The sequence below is a fragment of the Bubalus bubalis genome, chromosome 9, assembly GCF_019923935.1.
Source record: "Bubalus bubalis isolate 160015118507 breed Murrah chromosome 9, NDDB_SH_1, whole genome shotgun sequence".
NCBI classification, from domain to species: Eukaryota; Metazoa; Chordata; class Mammalia; order Artiodactyla; family Bovidae; genus Bubalus; species Bubalus bubalis.
In genome coordinates this window covers 91,750,565-91,766,077 of record NC_059165.1, presented here as the reverse complement: position 1 = coordinate 91,766,077, position 15,513 = coordinate 91,750,565, and the positions used below count along the sequence as shown (strand labels likewise).

At 55.3% G+C, this 15,513-nt stretch overlaps 1 protein-coding gene across 6 annotated transcripts in view; it reads left to right on the top strand.

Moving 5' to 3' along the window:
• The window catches only part of DPP9 (dipeptidyl peptidase 9), a 36,848-nt gene extending 25,751 nt beyond the window's left edge, over positions 1–11,097 (top strand). For 4 of the 6 annotated variants that reach the window (XM_006067117.4, XM_006067118.4, XM_025293246.3 and 1 more), the window contains 8 exons: positions 1,684–1,836; positions 2,216–2,351; positions 3,343–3,488; positions 4,223–4,369; positions 5,145–5,297; positions 5,891–6,033; positions 7,218–7,329; positions 9,981–11,097. In XM_006067117.4, coding sequence (XP_006067179.4) covers positions 1,684–1,836; positions 2,216–2,351; positions 3,343–3,488; positions 4,223–4,369; positions 5,145–5,297; positions 5,891–6,033; positions 7,218–7,329; positions 9,981–10,073 — 1,083 coding nt within the window. In that variant the 3' untranslated portion in view covers positions 10,074–11,097. Of the gene's footprint in view, positions 1–1,683; positions 1,837–2,215; positions 2,352–3,342; positions 3,489–4,222; positions 4,370–5,144; positions 5,298–5,417; positions 5,553–5,890; positions 6,034–7,217; positions 7,330–9,980 lie in introns of those variants that run through there. The other 2 variants (XM_044947968.2, XM_044947967.2) reach the window with 2 other exon arrangements.
• Positions 11,098–15,513: the final 4,416 nt, after the last annotated feature.

The window sequence follows — 15,513 nt, the reverse complement described above, 5'->3', positions numbered from 1 at the left end:
GCCCAGCCAGCTAGGCACTAAGACTGGGTTTCCTTGCTGCAACATGGGGCCCTCAAACAGCTCCAACCCTCCCATCTCCACATCAGTGGACACTTGGGGCAACTGTGGGCACTGTGGGTGTGGAGCAGCCTCCCTGGCCCCCACACCAGCTGTGATGACCACAGATGTGTCCAGAGGCTGCCAAATGGCCTGGGGGCACAGAGCGGCCCCAGGTGAGAACCCTGTTTTAAAGTACTTTGAAGGCCTTTCGCAGCTGGCAGATACACAGGACAGTATTAAAATCTTTCTCTGGGGACTTGCTGGGTGGTCCAGTGGTTAGGACTTAGTGCTGTCTCTGCCAGGGCCTGGGTTCACTCCCTGGTAGGGGAACTAAGATCCCCCATGCCGTGCTCACGGCTGGGAAAAAGCAAAAAACAAAAAACCTTTCTCCATGGTCAAAGTTTAATCCTCTGCACACCCTATCTTTTTACCTAGAAATTTTCTTTAAAATAAAAAAAGCCACATTTTAAGAAAGAGAAAAGGAAAGAATGTCCTTTGCCGTTCCTTTGCCGTCCCTGCCCACAGCCACATGCTCCACTCCTGTGCCCCAGGTCTGGGTGGGTCCCTCACCTGCAGACTCTCCTTCCCGCCCACACAGCTTCTCACAGAGACTTGGTAACAAAACCAGCACATGACTTAACTATGGGTGATTTGGGATTTTCTAATGACATCGTCCATTTTCAGAAAACCTGCATTTATTTTCCAGTGAGCACATGACAACCAACATATCAGCATTGGTTGTAAAAATTGAATTTCTCTATACAGTCCCCTTCCATCCTCACCCAGGCCCCCGTGACCTGCCTCCATCCTCAGAAGTGACCACAGTGGGGAATCACTGTAGGTCTTTCCTGTTTGCACAGAAACATGAGTATTTTAGAGGGTTTGTAGGGTTTGTAGGGTTGCATGGCTTCTTGTGGCCCCAGAGAGATGTGCTGTAAGGGTGGAGCCAGCCTGTCTTTAGGACATTCCAGCTATCATCAGCTCTCTCATCTGAAGAGCACTTGAGGCATCGCTGTGCCTTCATTTGGAATTTGCCCCTCCAGTGCCATCCTTGGGAGCGGTCCCCAGGGGCATAAAGGCCTGTTCAGAGCATCTGTGCTGCACTGTCAGCCCAGCAAGGCAGTGCCTCTTCCGTCCCTAGAACGAGGTTCTTTCCCCTTCCTCCTGAGGTCCTTGCCTGAGAACCACACTCAGGCCTGACGGGCTTTTCCTCCAGGAAATAGCGGGGCAGGGAGTTACCACTTCTTAACCCTGAGCACTTGGGTCAGAGGGTGGGCTGTCCCCACTGGGGACCAGGACTGGGGGCTGCTGGACCCAGGACAGGCCCTCCCTCAGCCTCGGTATCCCCCCACACTGTGCCTTCAGTCCTCCTCCGGCGGCTCTGGGCCCACCTGGAAGGAGCTGTCCAGACTGGGAGTTCTGATTCCAAGTTGGACCAGAGAACATGTGGTTAGCCCAGCTCTAGTGGAGTGGGCTTCTTCCCTGCGGGATCCAGGACAGTCTCCCAGACAGCTCTCCAGCCGGAGGGCTGAAGCCAGCTCAGGGAGAACCGTCCTCCCTGTTCAAAGAACACTGAGCCCTCCCTGGGGGCGGGGAGGGAGGCCCTGGGGGCCATGTCACCAGGAGCTCCTGTGCCACCTGCAGATCTGGGTCAACGAGGAGACGAAGCTGGTGTACTTCCAAGGCACGAAGGACACGCCCCTGGAGCACCACCTTTATGTGGTCAGCTACGAGGTGGCCGGCGAGATCGTGCGCCTCACCACGCCCGGCTTCTCCCACAGCTGCTCCATGAGCCAGGTGGGCCCCTCCCCAACGTGCCCTCCCTTGGAACATTCCAAAATATCAGGCAGCAATCTGGAACATGACCACAGGACCACCCCCAACCCAGACAAGTAGGCAGTGTAGTCTGCTGGCTGTAGGACCAGCAAGATGGGGAGGTCAGGGTCTGAACCCGCCCCCAGGTCCCTCAGCACCCAGAGCCCCCCTGGTCAGGGGACAGGCTCCTCTCACCTTTCAGGGTAGGGGTGGTGGTAACAGCAGGGTCACACGAGCAAACACACCACACAGGGTATGGACGGTAGGCAGTTGATGCAGGTGGAGGTAATGGGGGAAGGCGCCGGCACAGTGGGGGTAATGGGAGGCACCCCGCGGTCTCAGCGCCCCATCCCGCCCGCAGAACTTCGACATGTTCATCAGCCACTATAGCAGCGTGGGTACGCCACCCTGCGTGCACGTCTACAAGCTCAGCGGCCCTGACGACGACCCTCTGCACAAGCAGCCCCGGTTCTGGGCCAGCATGATGGAGGCAGCCAGTGAGTAACCCCAGACCCCTGGGACCTTGACTGCGTGCATCGCCGGCTGAGCCCTGGTGAATAACGCAGATGAGCACAAGGCAGCAAGTGGCCCAGAGCCCCAAGAACCAATCGAGCGTAACCACAGCCCTGAACTGTCCTGTGGGGCCCCCGAGACAGCCTCAAGTTTCTGTGCTGCTGTCCCAGAGAGAGCACATGCAAAGGGCAGGAGCCAGCTCTGCCAGGTGGAGGGGTCCCTGCTGCTGCTGCTGCTGCTGCTGCTAAGTCGCTTTAGTTGTATCCGACTCTGTGCAACCCCGTAGACAGCAGCCCACCAGGCTCCCCCAGTCCCTGGGATTCTCTAGGCAAGAACACTGGAGTGGGTTGCCATTTCCTTCTCCAATGCATGAAAGTGAAAAGTGAAAGTGAAGTTGCTCAGTCATGTCTGACCCTCAGTGACCCCATGGACTGCAGCCTACCAGGCTCTTCCATCCATGGGATTTTCCAGGCAAGAGTTCTGGAGTGGGTGCCAGTGCCTTCTCCAGAGGGGTCCCTACACAGGGCCAAGTGCACCTGTGCAGAGCAGATGGCCCCTGCCTGGGGTCGGTCGCCAGGGGCCTCAGGGAGTGGGAGGAAGCTGGTTAATTAACCCAGGAGCCTCCAGGGCAGCCAGGCCTCCACCCGGGTGACCCCAGGTTCCAATTCTAGCTGCGGAAGCGAAGGCCAGTCAGTTCAGTTCATCTCTCTTAAATGTTTCATTACCTACTGAATGGCCCCGTAGCAGCCCACGAGTTGTAAACTGAATGCTCTGCAGAGCACCCCGCCATGGGGATCACTCACTAAAAAGGGCCCCCTGATTATAACTGCCAGGAAGCACAGAAGACAGGGTGCTTCTGGTCCACCCTCTGGGTTTGGGGGAGTGTGGGTTCGGCCAGACGTGGGCCCCGCTCAGATCTGAGCCTGCCTTGGCTCACCCTGGCCCTCGGAGCCACAGTCACTCTTGTCTCCACAGGCTGCCCCCCGGATTACGTGCCTCCGGAAATCTTCCATTTCCACACGCGGTCCGACGTGCGGCTCTATGGCATGATCTACAAGCCCCACGCCGTGCAGCCAGGGAGGAAGCACCCCACTGTCCTTTTTGTGTATGGAGGCCCACAGGTGGGCACGCCCCTCCCCCATACCCCCCACCCAGGGCTCGCGGGGCCCCTCCTAGCGCTGCTGCCCGTCCCCACTGACCTCACTGCACAGCCTCCTCCCCTTTTCACCTGGTGATACTCCCTGTCCCTGTGGGAAGCCCCCCTAAACCCCGTTTGTGTGTCTGGGCCACCCACCCAGCAGTGACCCACTCTTACCCCTGGTCACCAGCTTCACGCCCTGGGCCCAGCCCTCTGAGAAGGGGACAGGCCAGGCAGGCAGGTTGGCAAGCAGGTGCACCTAAGACCGCGCTTCTCAGCTGGGGTGGCTATCTCCCAGGAGACACTTGGTGACATCTGGGGACATTTGTAGTCATCACAGCTGGGGTGGAGGTGCTCCTGGCATCTAGTGGGTAGAGGCCGGAGGTGCTGTCAACACCCTACAGCCAGCAGGACACCACTCAGAAGATGATGAGGCCCCAAACATGAATTGTGCCGAAGTAAGGGACCAGCATAAGCCACATTACTTGGGGGACACACCGCCCAGCACCGCCAGCCTGCCACGCTCCCCGTCAGCTTCTGTGTCTGTTTGTAGATATAACAGAGGGGTAGAAAAGAGGCAAAATGTAGCTGAAGAAATAAGGGAGTAATCCCAGGGAGGACCTGGGGCAGGGGCCTTCCTCTCCGGGCCATCCATAGTCTTCATGATAGAGTGCAGGCCTCATCGTTAGACTCACACCTGCCTTGCCTTCCCCACAGGTGCAGCTGGTCAATAACTCCTTCAAAGGAATCAAGTACTTGCGGCTCAACACCCTGGCATCCCTGGGCTATGCTGTGGTCGTGATTGACGGCAGGGGCTCCTGTCAGCGAGGGCTTCGATTCGAAGGGGCTCTGAAAAACCAGATGGTAATGTCTTTTCCCATTCCCTTCTTGTGTGGTGAAGGTGGGGGGACCTGGGGTTTGGGGGAGGCCCTGAGGCACCTTCCTCAAGGACAGTCTTGGCCAGGGTGTCAGCCCTATGGGGCGGCCTATGGAACTAGAGGAATGTCCACTCTGCTGCTCAGCTCTGAGCGGTGCCCCGTGGGGAGACAGGTATACATATACCCTACCTGGTGTCTAAGACCCAGATGCAGCCAGGCATGTCAGTATAGGCCCCATCAGCAGGAAGCCCCGAGGGCTAGGCCAGATAGGCGCTGGTGGCTGTGGAAGTGGTGGTGGTGGTGGTGGTGAGATGGTGATGATGGTGGGGATATTGATGGTGGTGGGGGTGATGCTGGTGATGATGAGGAATTTGATGGTGATGAGGATGGAGGTGGTGGTGCTGGTGGTGGTGATAACACCAGCTGTTTGAGTCTTGGCACACACCAGGCCTCGGAATACAGGATACCTTGCATTTCATTTCATCCTCACACCCACTGTAAAATCCGTACTCTTCATGTTAACCTCCTTATTTGGGGGATGGGGAAACTGAGGCCCAGAGAGGGGATGTGACTTTATCAGAGCCAGCCAGGAGATGGCAGGGCAGGGTTGGTGCCAGGTCCAGCTGACCACCACCCCAAGAGGTTTGCACAGGACCTGGAGAGAGGGTGACTTCCAGAGAGGGCCCCCTGCGAGGGAAGGGAGACAGTGGGGCATGGGCCTGGGAGGAGGCCACTGAGGGGTACCTGGCCTCATCTCCTAGGGCCAGGTGGAAATCGAGGACCAGGTGGAGGGCTTGCAGTTCGTGGCCGAGAAGTATGGCTTCATTGACCTGAGCCGGGTGGCCATCCACGGCTGGTCCTACGGAGGCTTCCTCTCGCTCATGGGGCTGATCCACAAGCCCCAGGTGTTCAAGGTGGGTCCTGCCCCGCCTTCTCCCCCCTGTCTGCCAGCGCCCTCGTGCCCCTTGGAGCCCACCCCCCCTGGGGGAGGCATCTCGGCAGGGGCCTTGCCACGTGGCTGTTTCTCCCCGCAGCAGCCCCACGGGGACGAGCCCCCCTCCTCATTGCCCGCCACTGCTGACCCCAGGATGGCGTCCGGCTGCACAAAACCCCGCCAGCAGCTCTCTGTGGGAGGCTGAGCTCGGGACCCCGGCCCCGGACGGGCAGAGGTGGGGCATGGTGTGGAGAGCGTCGGGGGAGGGGCCCCCAGGCCGGCGGCGCTGCCAGGGCGATGAGGAGGAGGAGGCAGGAAGGCAGTGGGCCCAGGGAGGGGCCAAGTTAAGCCTGAGCGCTCGCCTAGCTCACCCACCCTCCCACGACAGTGCACGGTCCACGGGGGAGACACACGGAGGGCCCCTCCCTGCCAGCCCCCGTGTGCATGCCCGCTCCTCATGTCCTCCGGGGGAGGCCCCGGGACCACAGGCCAAACGCAGGCTCCCAGGACGTGACCCCTGTGTGTGTGTGTCTCTCTCTTTCTCTGCACCCCTTCACCCACGGTGGCCCCCAGGTGGCCATCGCAGGCGCCCCGGTCACAGTGTGGATGGCCTACGACACGGGCTACACAGAACGTTACATGGATGTCCCAGAGAACAACCAGCTTGGCTACGAGGCGGGTTCCGTGGCCCTGCACGTGGAGAAGCTGCCCAATGAGTAAGGCCCCCTGCCGCCAGGTCACCAAGGCCGGCCCTCCCTGAAGCTGGGTTCTCCTGGGGCCGTGTGGGCGTGGCTTCCACACCCGCTTCTCTGTCTGCCGGCGCCCCCTCCTCTTCCTCCATCCGCCTCACAGAAAGCAGGCCCCCGGGTTCTCTTGGCCCAAGGAGGGAGGGAAGCCCCCAGCCCTGCCCCCAGAAACATGGAGAGGAAGCTCTAGAATGATACTACTTTGGACACCCTGGCACCCCTTAGCTCCTAAGCACATGGCCTGCTGTGGGCCCTGTGAGTCAGTTTTGAACCCTAACCGCCTGTCTTGTGGGTTCTGCCTCAGAACCCAGGTCCACAGTGGTTGTAAAACCTACGTGTGTTGGCCCAGCTCTGATATTCCATGTATGCTTTGGGCACTGGTTTCTGATTTTCCCATCGGAAAGAAAATGGCGTGGCCATTTCTGATGTGCCTTGTGTCTGGTGAACATCCACCCTGGCCTCACTTTTAGTGCCAAGGTTCTTGTCCCAGACTGACCCCGCCCTGGCCTCTCTCCCTGCGAGGCCATTCTCTTCAGTCTAGAGGGTGACTCCAGGGGCCACCATGGTGCAGCCAAGCTCAGAACCCACAGCTCTGCAGCCACTTCCATCCACTTTTGCATTCATCTCAGTTCACTGGAATAATAAAAGACAGAAGCCTGGTGGTTGCCAGGGACTGGGAGCGACTGCTCATGGGTATAGAGTTTGCTTCAGGGTGATGGAAATGTCCTGTAACAGGATCCAGGTGATGGCTACTTGACATTGTGAATGCACCAAATGCCCCTGAATTGTTCTCTTTAAAATGAGTGAATTTTAGATCATGTATCACCTCAGTAAGCTATTTTTATGTCAAAATTTCAAAAGGAATCATCCTCCACCACCCATGCCACATGTCAAGTGCTTGGTAGCCACTGGTGGTGTTGGGTGAGGCAGGTCTAGCACATTCCAGAAGCTTCTGGGACCTCAGGGCATTCCAGGTACCATCGGCCACACCCTCCCCTCCTGGCCAGGTGTCTCCCAGACGTGCCAGTCATGCCAGATCATTGGGTTGCTCCACCATCTGTTGCCAAGTTGCTGCTGCTGCCTCCTCACTGCCATGGGGCAGGGTGGGAGAAGGGGGTTCGGCCCCAGACCCTCACCCCAACCTTGTCTTCCAGGCCCAACCGCCTGCTCATCCTGCACGGCTTCCTGGATGAGAACGTGCACTTTTTCCATACAAATTTCCTCGTCTCCCAGCTGATCCGCGCAGGAAAGCCTTACCAGCTCCAGGTGAGTGGCTCTTCCCAGGAGCTCACAGGGTGGGCAGCAGCGTGGGTGGGTAGGGGGCAGTGGGGGGAAACCCATGTCCCTGCCCCCATCCTCATATCTGACTGCCTGGCTCCTCACGGTAATTGGTAATTACCCTGGCTCCCTGGGTCCCCAAGTCCATTCAGTAGATGCCTCGCGGTCCACTCCGCCCTCTGCTGGCCACCTCTGGGAACTGGGGGAGCACACGCTCTTACTGCAGGAGCACATGCGTTATTTTAAACCAAGAAGCTTGCTTTGAAGCTCGGAACCCCACCCAGAAATTATAAGGGGCGTGGGGGGAGCTGTTGGAGAGGAATTCCCTGAGGAGGTGACATTTAAGGATGCTAATGAGTGAGTGGGGATTCAGCTAGGCCTAGGGGTCGGCTGTGGAGGACACTAGACACAGAAGATTAGTGAAAGGGAGCAGCTCAGGGACAAGAGACCAGCGTGGTTGCAGCCAGCAGAAGAGCTGAGGACCAGGGCCTGGTGACCAGCGTGGCCAGGCGGGCGGTGCCTCCAGTGGTGGGCGGGGCTTAAGCAGTAAGGGCGGGGTCTCAGGCGAGGGCAGGCCCTCACGAGAGGGTGGGGCTTCGGTGGTAAGGGTGGGGCTTTTGTGGTAAAGGGCCAGGCTTTGGGAGTGGGTCTCAGGCGAGGGCTGTATTTTTTTCTAAGGGTGAGGAAAGGTTGGTCATCTTTCAGGCAGCCATGTAGACAGAGGCTCATGAGACCAGTGGGACATGCACCAGTCAGTTGTCCCGGCAGGAAAGGGGCCGGGAGTGAGGAGCGAGAGGCCTGGTGGACTCCAGGGGTGGGACATGGTGGGGGGGCGGGTGGGAGGGTGAGGGGGGTGGTTGGGGGAGGCCTGATGCTGGAGGTAAGAAGGACAGATTTGATTACCTGCTGCCACCACGCAGTCTTTCTGCATCCTGGACACCTTCACGTGCTCAGTCCTGTCAGGGGAGGACACGTTGCCATTCAACAGATGGAAAAACTGAAGGTCACCGGGCAGGAGGGATAGGCCTCAAAATCCATGGCTGTGCATGCACTGGCCAGACAGGACAGGAGGGCGGCGGGGCTCCCACAGGGTGAGGAGCTGTTGGGAGCAACCCTGCCCCCAACCTCACATGCACCCCCAACACAGGCCAGCAGCAGCTGCATATCAGAGTTGAGGAGTCAGGCAGGGCCAGGGTGGATCCTCAAGTGTCCCTTCTGAGCCTGAAGGCCTGAGTCTCCTGGTTGGGGTAGCCCCTCTCCCTGAATGACCACAGGTCATTTAACCTTGGGCAGGTCCTTTAACCTTGGGCCTGGTCTCCTTATCTATGAAATGGGCTTGATAACCCCTGCCTCTGAGAGGTGTTGAGGGTCAAATGAGTGCTCTCAGGAAAAACATTGGGCACATGGAGGCCTGGAGACTTTGCCTCTGCCTCCCAGGGGAAGTTGAAAGTGAGACAGGATGCTCCCTTGGAGGGTGGTAGAGGGGGGATGGAGCACACCCACTTTCCGCTTCAGACACCCTGAAACACTTGGCCTGGAGGCTGACAGGCCAAACTTGTTCACACATCACATTGTTGCCGCAGACCAGGCCCGCGACTGGGGGTTGGGAGCAGAGTGGGGAGCCAGATGAGCCTCTCCTTGCCCTCACAACCCAGGAGGAGGAAGTGACCAAGCACCCAGGACCCAGGGTGGCGTAGAGGGGTGGGTGTCTCTCCCAGGTCATGCCACTGCCCTGGGCCCTGAAGGAGTGGGACCTATGAAGCCTTGGGAGCAGTAGGACCCAGGAGTCCAGGTCTTGATCTCAGCCTGGCAACTCCTCTGAGCTGGGGACAGTATGATGAGACTTGTGATTCATCCAGGATGGAATACTGAAGGCAAGGGTGGAGGAGGGGAGATCTCTGAGCAGTTAGATGCATTCCTAGGGTGTGAAGCAGGTTTCACACCTGCCCCAGGAACCCTCACTCCATGGCCAGAAGCAAGACCTGCCTCGCTGTCACCATCCACCTGAGAGCCTGCTTCCACTCAGCCAGGTCTCAGGGACTGGGTGATTCCTTGGGCATGGCCCCTATCACCAGCACACTGCCACTTCTCTCAGGGGCGGGTCCCCCCTTGGTTATTGAGAGGGCCCAGGAAGCACTTGGCAAAGCCTCAGGGGAGGCCCTCCTAGAGCGAGGGCTTCCTGGAGCCTCGGTGTGTCCAATCCCCATTGGGGCCTGTTGGTAAAATGCAGTGGCTCAAGTGGAGGGCAGCAAATGTCTCCATGATTTGAAGCTCCAGCCCCTCTGCAGATATGAGTTCCTCACGCTCCCTGGGTTTGGGGGACAGAGGAGCAGCACAAGTTCTCAAGGCTTTCATATGTGCTTTCGTATCTGCACTAGCTGGCCCAGGCCACACAGACCCTACAAGGTCTGAATTTTTCACTCAGCCTTCATTGCGGGGAGGCTGTCACTTGCCCAGCAAGTTGTCCATGGAGTAGGGATTCAAACCTGGGTCCCTCAGTTCCAGAGCAAGACCTCTTCCCAGGGTGGCAAGGGTGGGACCAAGGCCCTGAGGGGACACGCTGGGAGCCAGACTCAGAGGGTGAGGTTCAGGATGCAGGGTCCTCGGTGCCACCAGCCTTGCCTTCTCTTTCCACCTAGATCTACCCCAACGAGAGACACAGCATCCGCTGCCCTGAGTCCGGTGAGCACTATGAAGTCACACTGCTGCACTTTCTTCAGGAACACCTCTGAGCCCGGGGCCGCCTCGGGAGGGGCCTGCACAGTCAGAGCACAAGTGGCTCCACAGCCGCCATCGCGCGTGCAGGGTGCCGCAGGGACCGAGTGGCCTCGCAGGCCCGGCACCGCACCCTCCCACCGGCCCGCGGGACTGCCCGCCCCGGGAGCCACCACCTTTGCCCCCACGCCTTTGATCGTTTTTGTTCATGCTCCTGGGTTTTCTGCCTGCTGCTTCAGGGTTGCCAGGATGGAGCGCTGAGGCCAATGTCCACAAAGCACTTCCTCAAGCCATCCCACCGCTCCCCATTGTCTGGGAGCCTCAACTCCACTGGACGTGGAGGCCTGAAAAGACTCCGAGAAGCCTGGCCTTTGCACCGCTCGCCCCGGGGGCAGGGTGGGGTGGGGGTGGCCAGGCCTAGGCTCAGGCCAGCCAGCGGTGCAGAAGCATGCGGTTGCCTGTCCTCCCCACCTGCGCCCACTTGTGATTTTTTTTTTGGCGGGGTGTGGGAGGGGCGTTTTTCTTTATTATTTAAAAGACAGAAAGCTAGGGGTGCCTAAATCTAGAATCTGGGTCTGCCGCCGGCCGCCGGGTTCACCCCAGCCAGCACCCGAGACAGGAGCCGTGCGCCCAGCAGACTGCAAGTGCGCAGGGGAGCGGGCAGCCCTCTGGCCCGGCTCTCCCCCGGCTTTCAGGCAGGCTCTGAAACGTGACTGGCTGGGGTCTGCTGGCCAGCGGCTGCTGCCCCCTCTCCAGCTGGGCCATCTGGTCCCATGTTTCTGCCTGGCCCGCACTAACCGGGCTTCCAGGGTTGGGAGTGGAACCCTCCCTGCCTCAGGGTTATCCTTATTCTTCCTTTCCCTCCTGCCAAGAGTTCTGCCAGGGGCGGGTTAAAAAAAAAAAAAAACCCAACAACAAAAAAATCCCACCAGAGAGCCGAACCACCTCTACATATTATGGAAAGAAAATATTTTTGTCAATTCTTATTCTTTTATAATTATGCGTGTAAGAAGTAGACACATTAAACAATTCCAGATGGAAGCGTTGCCACCTGCCTGAGGTTCCTTCTAAGCTAAACTCCCCGGGGCTGGTGATGGGGGTTCCGTGGGTGGGCAGGGAAGTCCCAGGAGGCAACTGAGCCAAGGGCAGGGCAGTCTTGGCAGTGGTAGGAGAGGGGCTGCTTGCTCAGCCTTGCTGCCCTGGCACAAAACAGCAGGGGGTCCCATGCCACAGCTGGAAGATGCCCAAAGGACAGTCTCAGAGGTCCTGAGGCAGCTCGTGGGTGCCACTGAGGGACCCAGCCCAGGCTGTCGTGGGCAGCCTGGGCCTGACTTCCTTTTGCACCTTTCCTTATCCAGAGGCTTGATTCAGTGGTCGGAGCATCAGGACACACCAACAAGTGGGGGCAGGGTGCAGACTCTTCAAGTCTGTCTCAACAGCTGAGAGATAGGACTGGAGACCCTGCCCGAGCTGAGGGCACTCATGGTACTTGAGTTTCTAATGGCACAATGACCTCGGCCCCAGGGCTGTCACCTGCTCCATCCTTTGTGAAGGTCCACTTTTATTTTTAATGGCTTAAAGAATAAAGCAGGGACTTCCCTGGGTGGTCCAGTGGTTAAGAAACCATGCATCCACTGCAGGGGGCACAAGTTCGATCCTTCGATGGGGAAGTTCCACATGCCGCAGTGTGGCCAAAAATAAACCAGTACAAAAGGGTATAGAGAGGAAAACGATGCCCTCCCCACCTCCAGGGGCGGTAACCCTTCCCCAGTCTCTCTTGTTAGAAAAAGAAAATGTTATTTTCGGCTGTGCTGGGTCTTCGTTCATGTGCTCAGGGTGTCTCTAGTTGTGGCAAGCAATGGCTCCTCTAGCTGCAGTGGCTTCTCTTGTGGAGCGTGGGCGCTAGAACATGCAGGCTCACATCGCTGGCAGCACCTGGGCTCAGCAGTTTTGGCTCACAGGCTTAGCTGTCCCATGTTAGGTGGAATCTTCCCGGACCAGGGATTGAACCTGTGTCACCTGCATTGGCAGGCAAATTCTTAACCACTGGACCATAGGGAAGTCCCCCAGTCTCTCTTTTTAATACCTGCCTTCTGTTTTGCTCTGGGAATGCCATAATTTACTTTGCCAGACACTTATCAAGGGATAAGGTTATTCTGGGCTTATGGTATAAATCAGGGGTCAATAGACTTTGTCAAGGACCAGAGAGTAAATATTTCAGGGTTTGTGGGCCAGGCAGTCTCCGTTCCAACTGCTCAGCTCTGGCCCTTGCAACTCAAAAGTAGCCAAGGGTAATGTATAAATGAGTGGATGTGGCTGTGTGACAATAAAACTTTATTTACAAAGCCACACAGCTGGCCAAATTTGGCCACAGGTTGTCAGTGACCAACCTCTGCTATAAAAGATCCTGCAACAAACAGCCTTGTACATGTTTTGGGCATGTCTGAATTTATAGGATAATTTCCTAGAATTATCGAAAGGCATATTTTTAATTTTGAAGAATATTGCAATATTGCCTTCCAAGGAGAATGCCTCCATGTACACACCTCTTGGTGAAATGTGCCCCTTGCTCCATTCCTTCAGTGTTGCTCTTGTTCAGTTGCTAAGTCATGTCTGACTCTTTGTGATCCCATGGACTGCAGTATGCCAGGCTTCCCTGTCCTTCACTATCTCCTGGAGTTTACCCAAGTTCATGTCCATTGAGTCAATGATGCCATCCAACCATCCATCCAATGATGCCAGTCAATGATGGCATCCAATGATGCCATCCTCTATCATCCCTTTCTCCCTTTCCCTTCAATGTTTCCCAGCATCAGAGTCTTTTCCAGTGCGTCGGCTGGAAAAGGTGGCCAAAGTTTTGGGACTTTAGCCTCAATATCAGTCATTCCAGTGAATATCAGGGTTGATTTCCTTTAGGATTGACTGGTTTGATCTCCTTGCGGCCAAGGGACTCTCAAGAGTCTTCAGTACCACCTGTTATTTTTGAAAAGCTTAGGGAGTGAAACACAGCAGCTCACTGTAATCTGAACTCATATTTCTGTGTGTATGAATATTTTCATGCTTTAAGGCACTTGTTTACTGCTAATTATTTGCCAACTTTTTAAATTTCTCTTTGGCTTGCAGGATCTTAGTTCCCCAACCAGGGATGGAATCCAAGCCCTTGGTAGTGAAAGCACAGAGTCCTAACCACAGGACCACCAGGGAATTCCTTGCTCACCTTTTGATATGTTGGCCTCATCCATTTGTAGACACTCTTTATATGTAAAGGAAATAAGTGCATTGTCATACATGTTGCAACCTGAACAATGTTGCTGATTTCAAAATGTTTGATGGGTAGGAAGCTCAGCCAATGAATGCTAATAATCATCTCAGGAATAAGAATATATCTTGCCCGTAATCCACTGTGAAAGTGGAGAGGCAACTAATCACAAGTCACAGAATGACAGAAGTTGATGAGAAAGGAGTCACTAGGACTGCCCAGGAGGCTTGGCAATTGGCAACCCACAACCATCTCAAGCAGAAACTGTTTTTTTTGGGTGGGGGGAGCTGCCTTGTGACATGCTGGATCCTAGTTCCCTGACGAAGGATCAAACAAGTGCCCCCTGCGGTGTAAGCATGCGCTGGACCACCAGGGAAGTTCCTGTTTGTTTGTTTTAAATTAACCACAGACACATAAGAAGTTGCAAAAACAGTGTGGAGTCTCCTGTACTCTCACCCAGCGTACATCTTACCTAACCCTAATACACTGTCATGCCAGGAACATGATGTGAATACAACGAAATGAACTAAACTTTAGACCTTATTCAGATTTTATCAGCTTTCACGGGCACTCATATGTGTGTAGTTCTATTCCACTCTGTCACCTGTACAGATTCCTAGAACCACCACCACAGTCAAAATACAGAGCTGTTGGGAACTTCCCTGGTGGTCAGTCTGTTGGTTAAGACTGAGCTTCCACTTCAAGGGACTCAGGTTTGATCCCTGGGCCAGAGAACTAGGATCCCACATGTCTCATGGCAGGGGGAAAAAAAAAAAAAAAAAATATATATATATATATATATATATATACACACACACACACACACACACAGCTGTTAATTCACCACAAGGGAGTTCCTTCACACTATGATGTCCACACCAACCCTGTTTATGGTGTCCTGACCATGGAGACAGAAGCCGTGGTAGTTGTTACCAAATATTTTTTGACTGCTAGATTTCATGTCATAATTAAAAAGCAGAATCTTGGGAATGATGGTTTTTTTCTTTAAATCCCTTAAGTTTTTTGTTTGTTCCTATTTTGGTTTTTGTTTTATAGGCAAAAAGGAAAAACAGAAACAAGAGGCTGGGGTTCAGTCTGAGAAGAAAACACACATACACACACCTACCCCTCTTGAGTAGGAAACTCAAAACCACTCACAACCAAATACCTTGTCAGCTACAGCATTTGGCCACTAATTGAATCCTTCATAGGGACCCACTGAAGGTCAAACACGGGAGGTAGGGAAATGGAGACATAAAAAGAACTGTGCTGTGTGAAAACACCAAATAGTCTGCCGTCCTCCGATTTATGGAGCCAATTCCTAACAGGTCCACGGCAGCCGGCTGCAAAGAGGAAAGCATTTCTTAACAGGAGCAAGTACCCCCACTCAGAACAGGCTGTAAGAAATAAATGTGTTGTTTAAGCCAGCCTGTCTGCGAGATATTGTTATAACAACCCAGACTAAGGCAAGGATCCAATCCTAGATCCCAGTTGCCTTTCGACGTCTTAGTCTCCTCATTCTGCGATGGTTCCTCAGCCTTTGTCTTTCCTAACATTTTTAAAGAGAACTGCCAGCTACCTAGGTATCCTTCAACTTGGGTTTCTCTGGTATCTGCTCTATCAGATTAAGGCCGTGCATGTTGCACAGAAATTCCAAGGAGATGCCACTCAGAATGTCCTCTGTATCCGTGGTGACTCCATGAAGTCACTGTCTTTTTTAACGACGTTGACTTTGCTCAGTGGGCTAAAGATGGTGTCGCCCCTGTAAAATTACTTTTCTCTTTGTAACTGTTATGTATCTCGGGGGGAAATACTTTGAGATAATGCAAAAATCCTCTTCCCCACCGGTTTTTAGCATGGATCCACGAATCCTGGAGTAACAATCAAAGAGTTGTTTGCTCAATGGTGATCTTCCATTTCCCTCCTTCTGCCTACATGTATTAACCTGAATTTCAGTGGTGCGCCTTAATATCCTTCATTCGTTGTACACGTACTAACTAGAAGAGTTGAAGGGTCAGTCACTTGGCTGGTGAGGGACAAATGGACCCCAAACCAAGAAACCTGTTTCAACTCCTTCAGCCCCAGAACGCTCCTGGGACTTCCAAGCCCCGCCCCAAGATGGCAGCCCGGGTAGGAGGGGCGGGGCCTTTCGGATCACGTGGTCGCGCCCGACGCCGACGTGGCCTCCGCCAGACTCC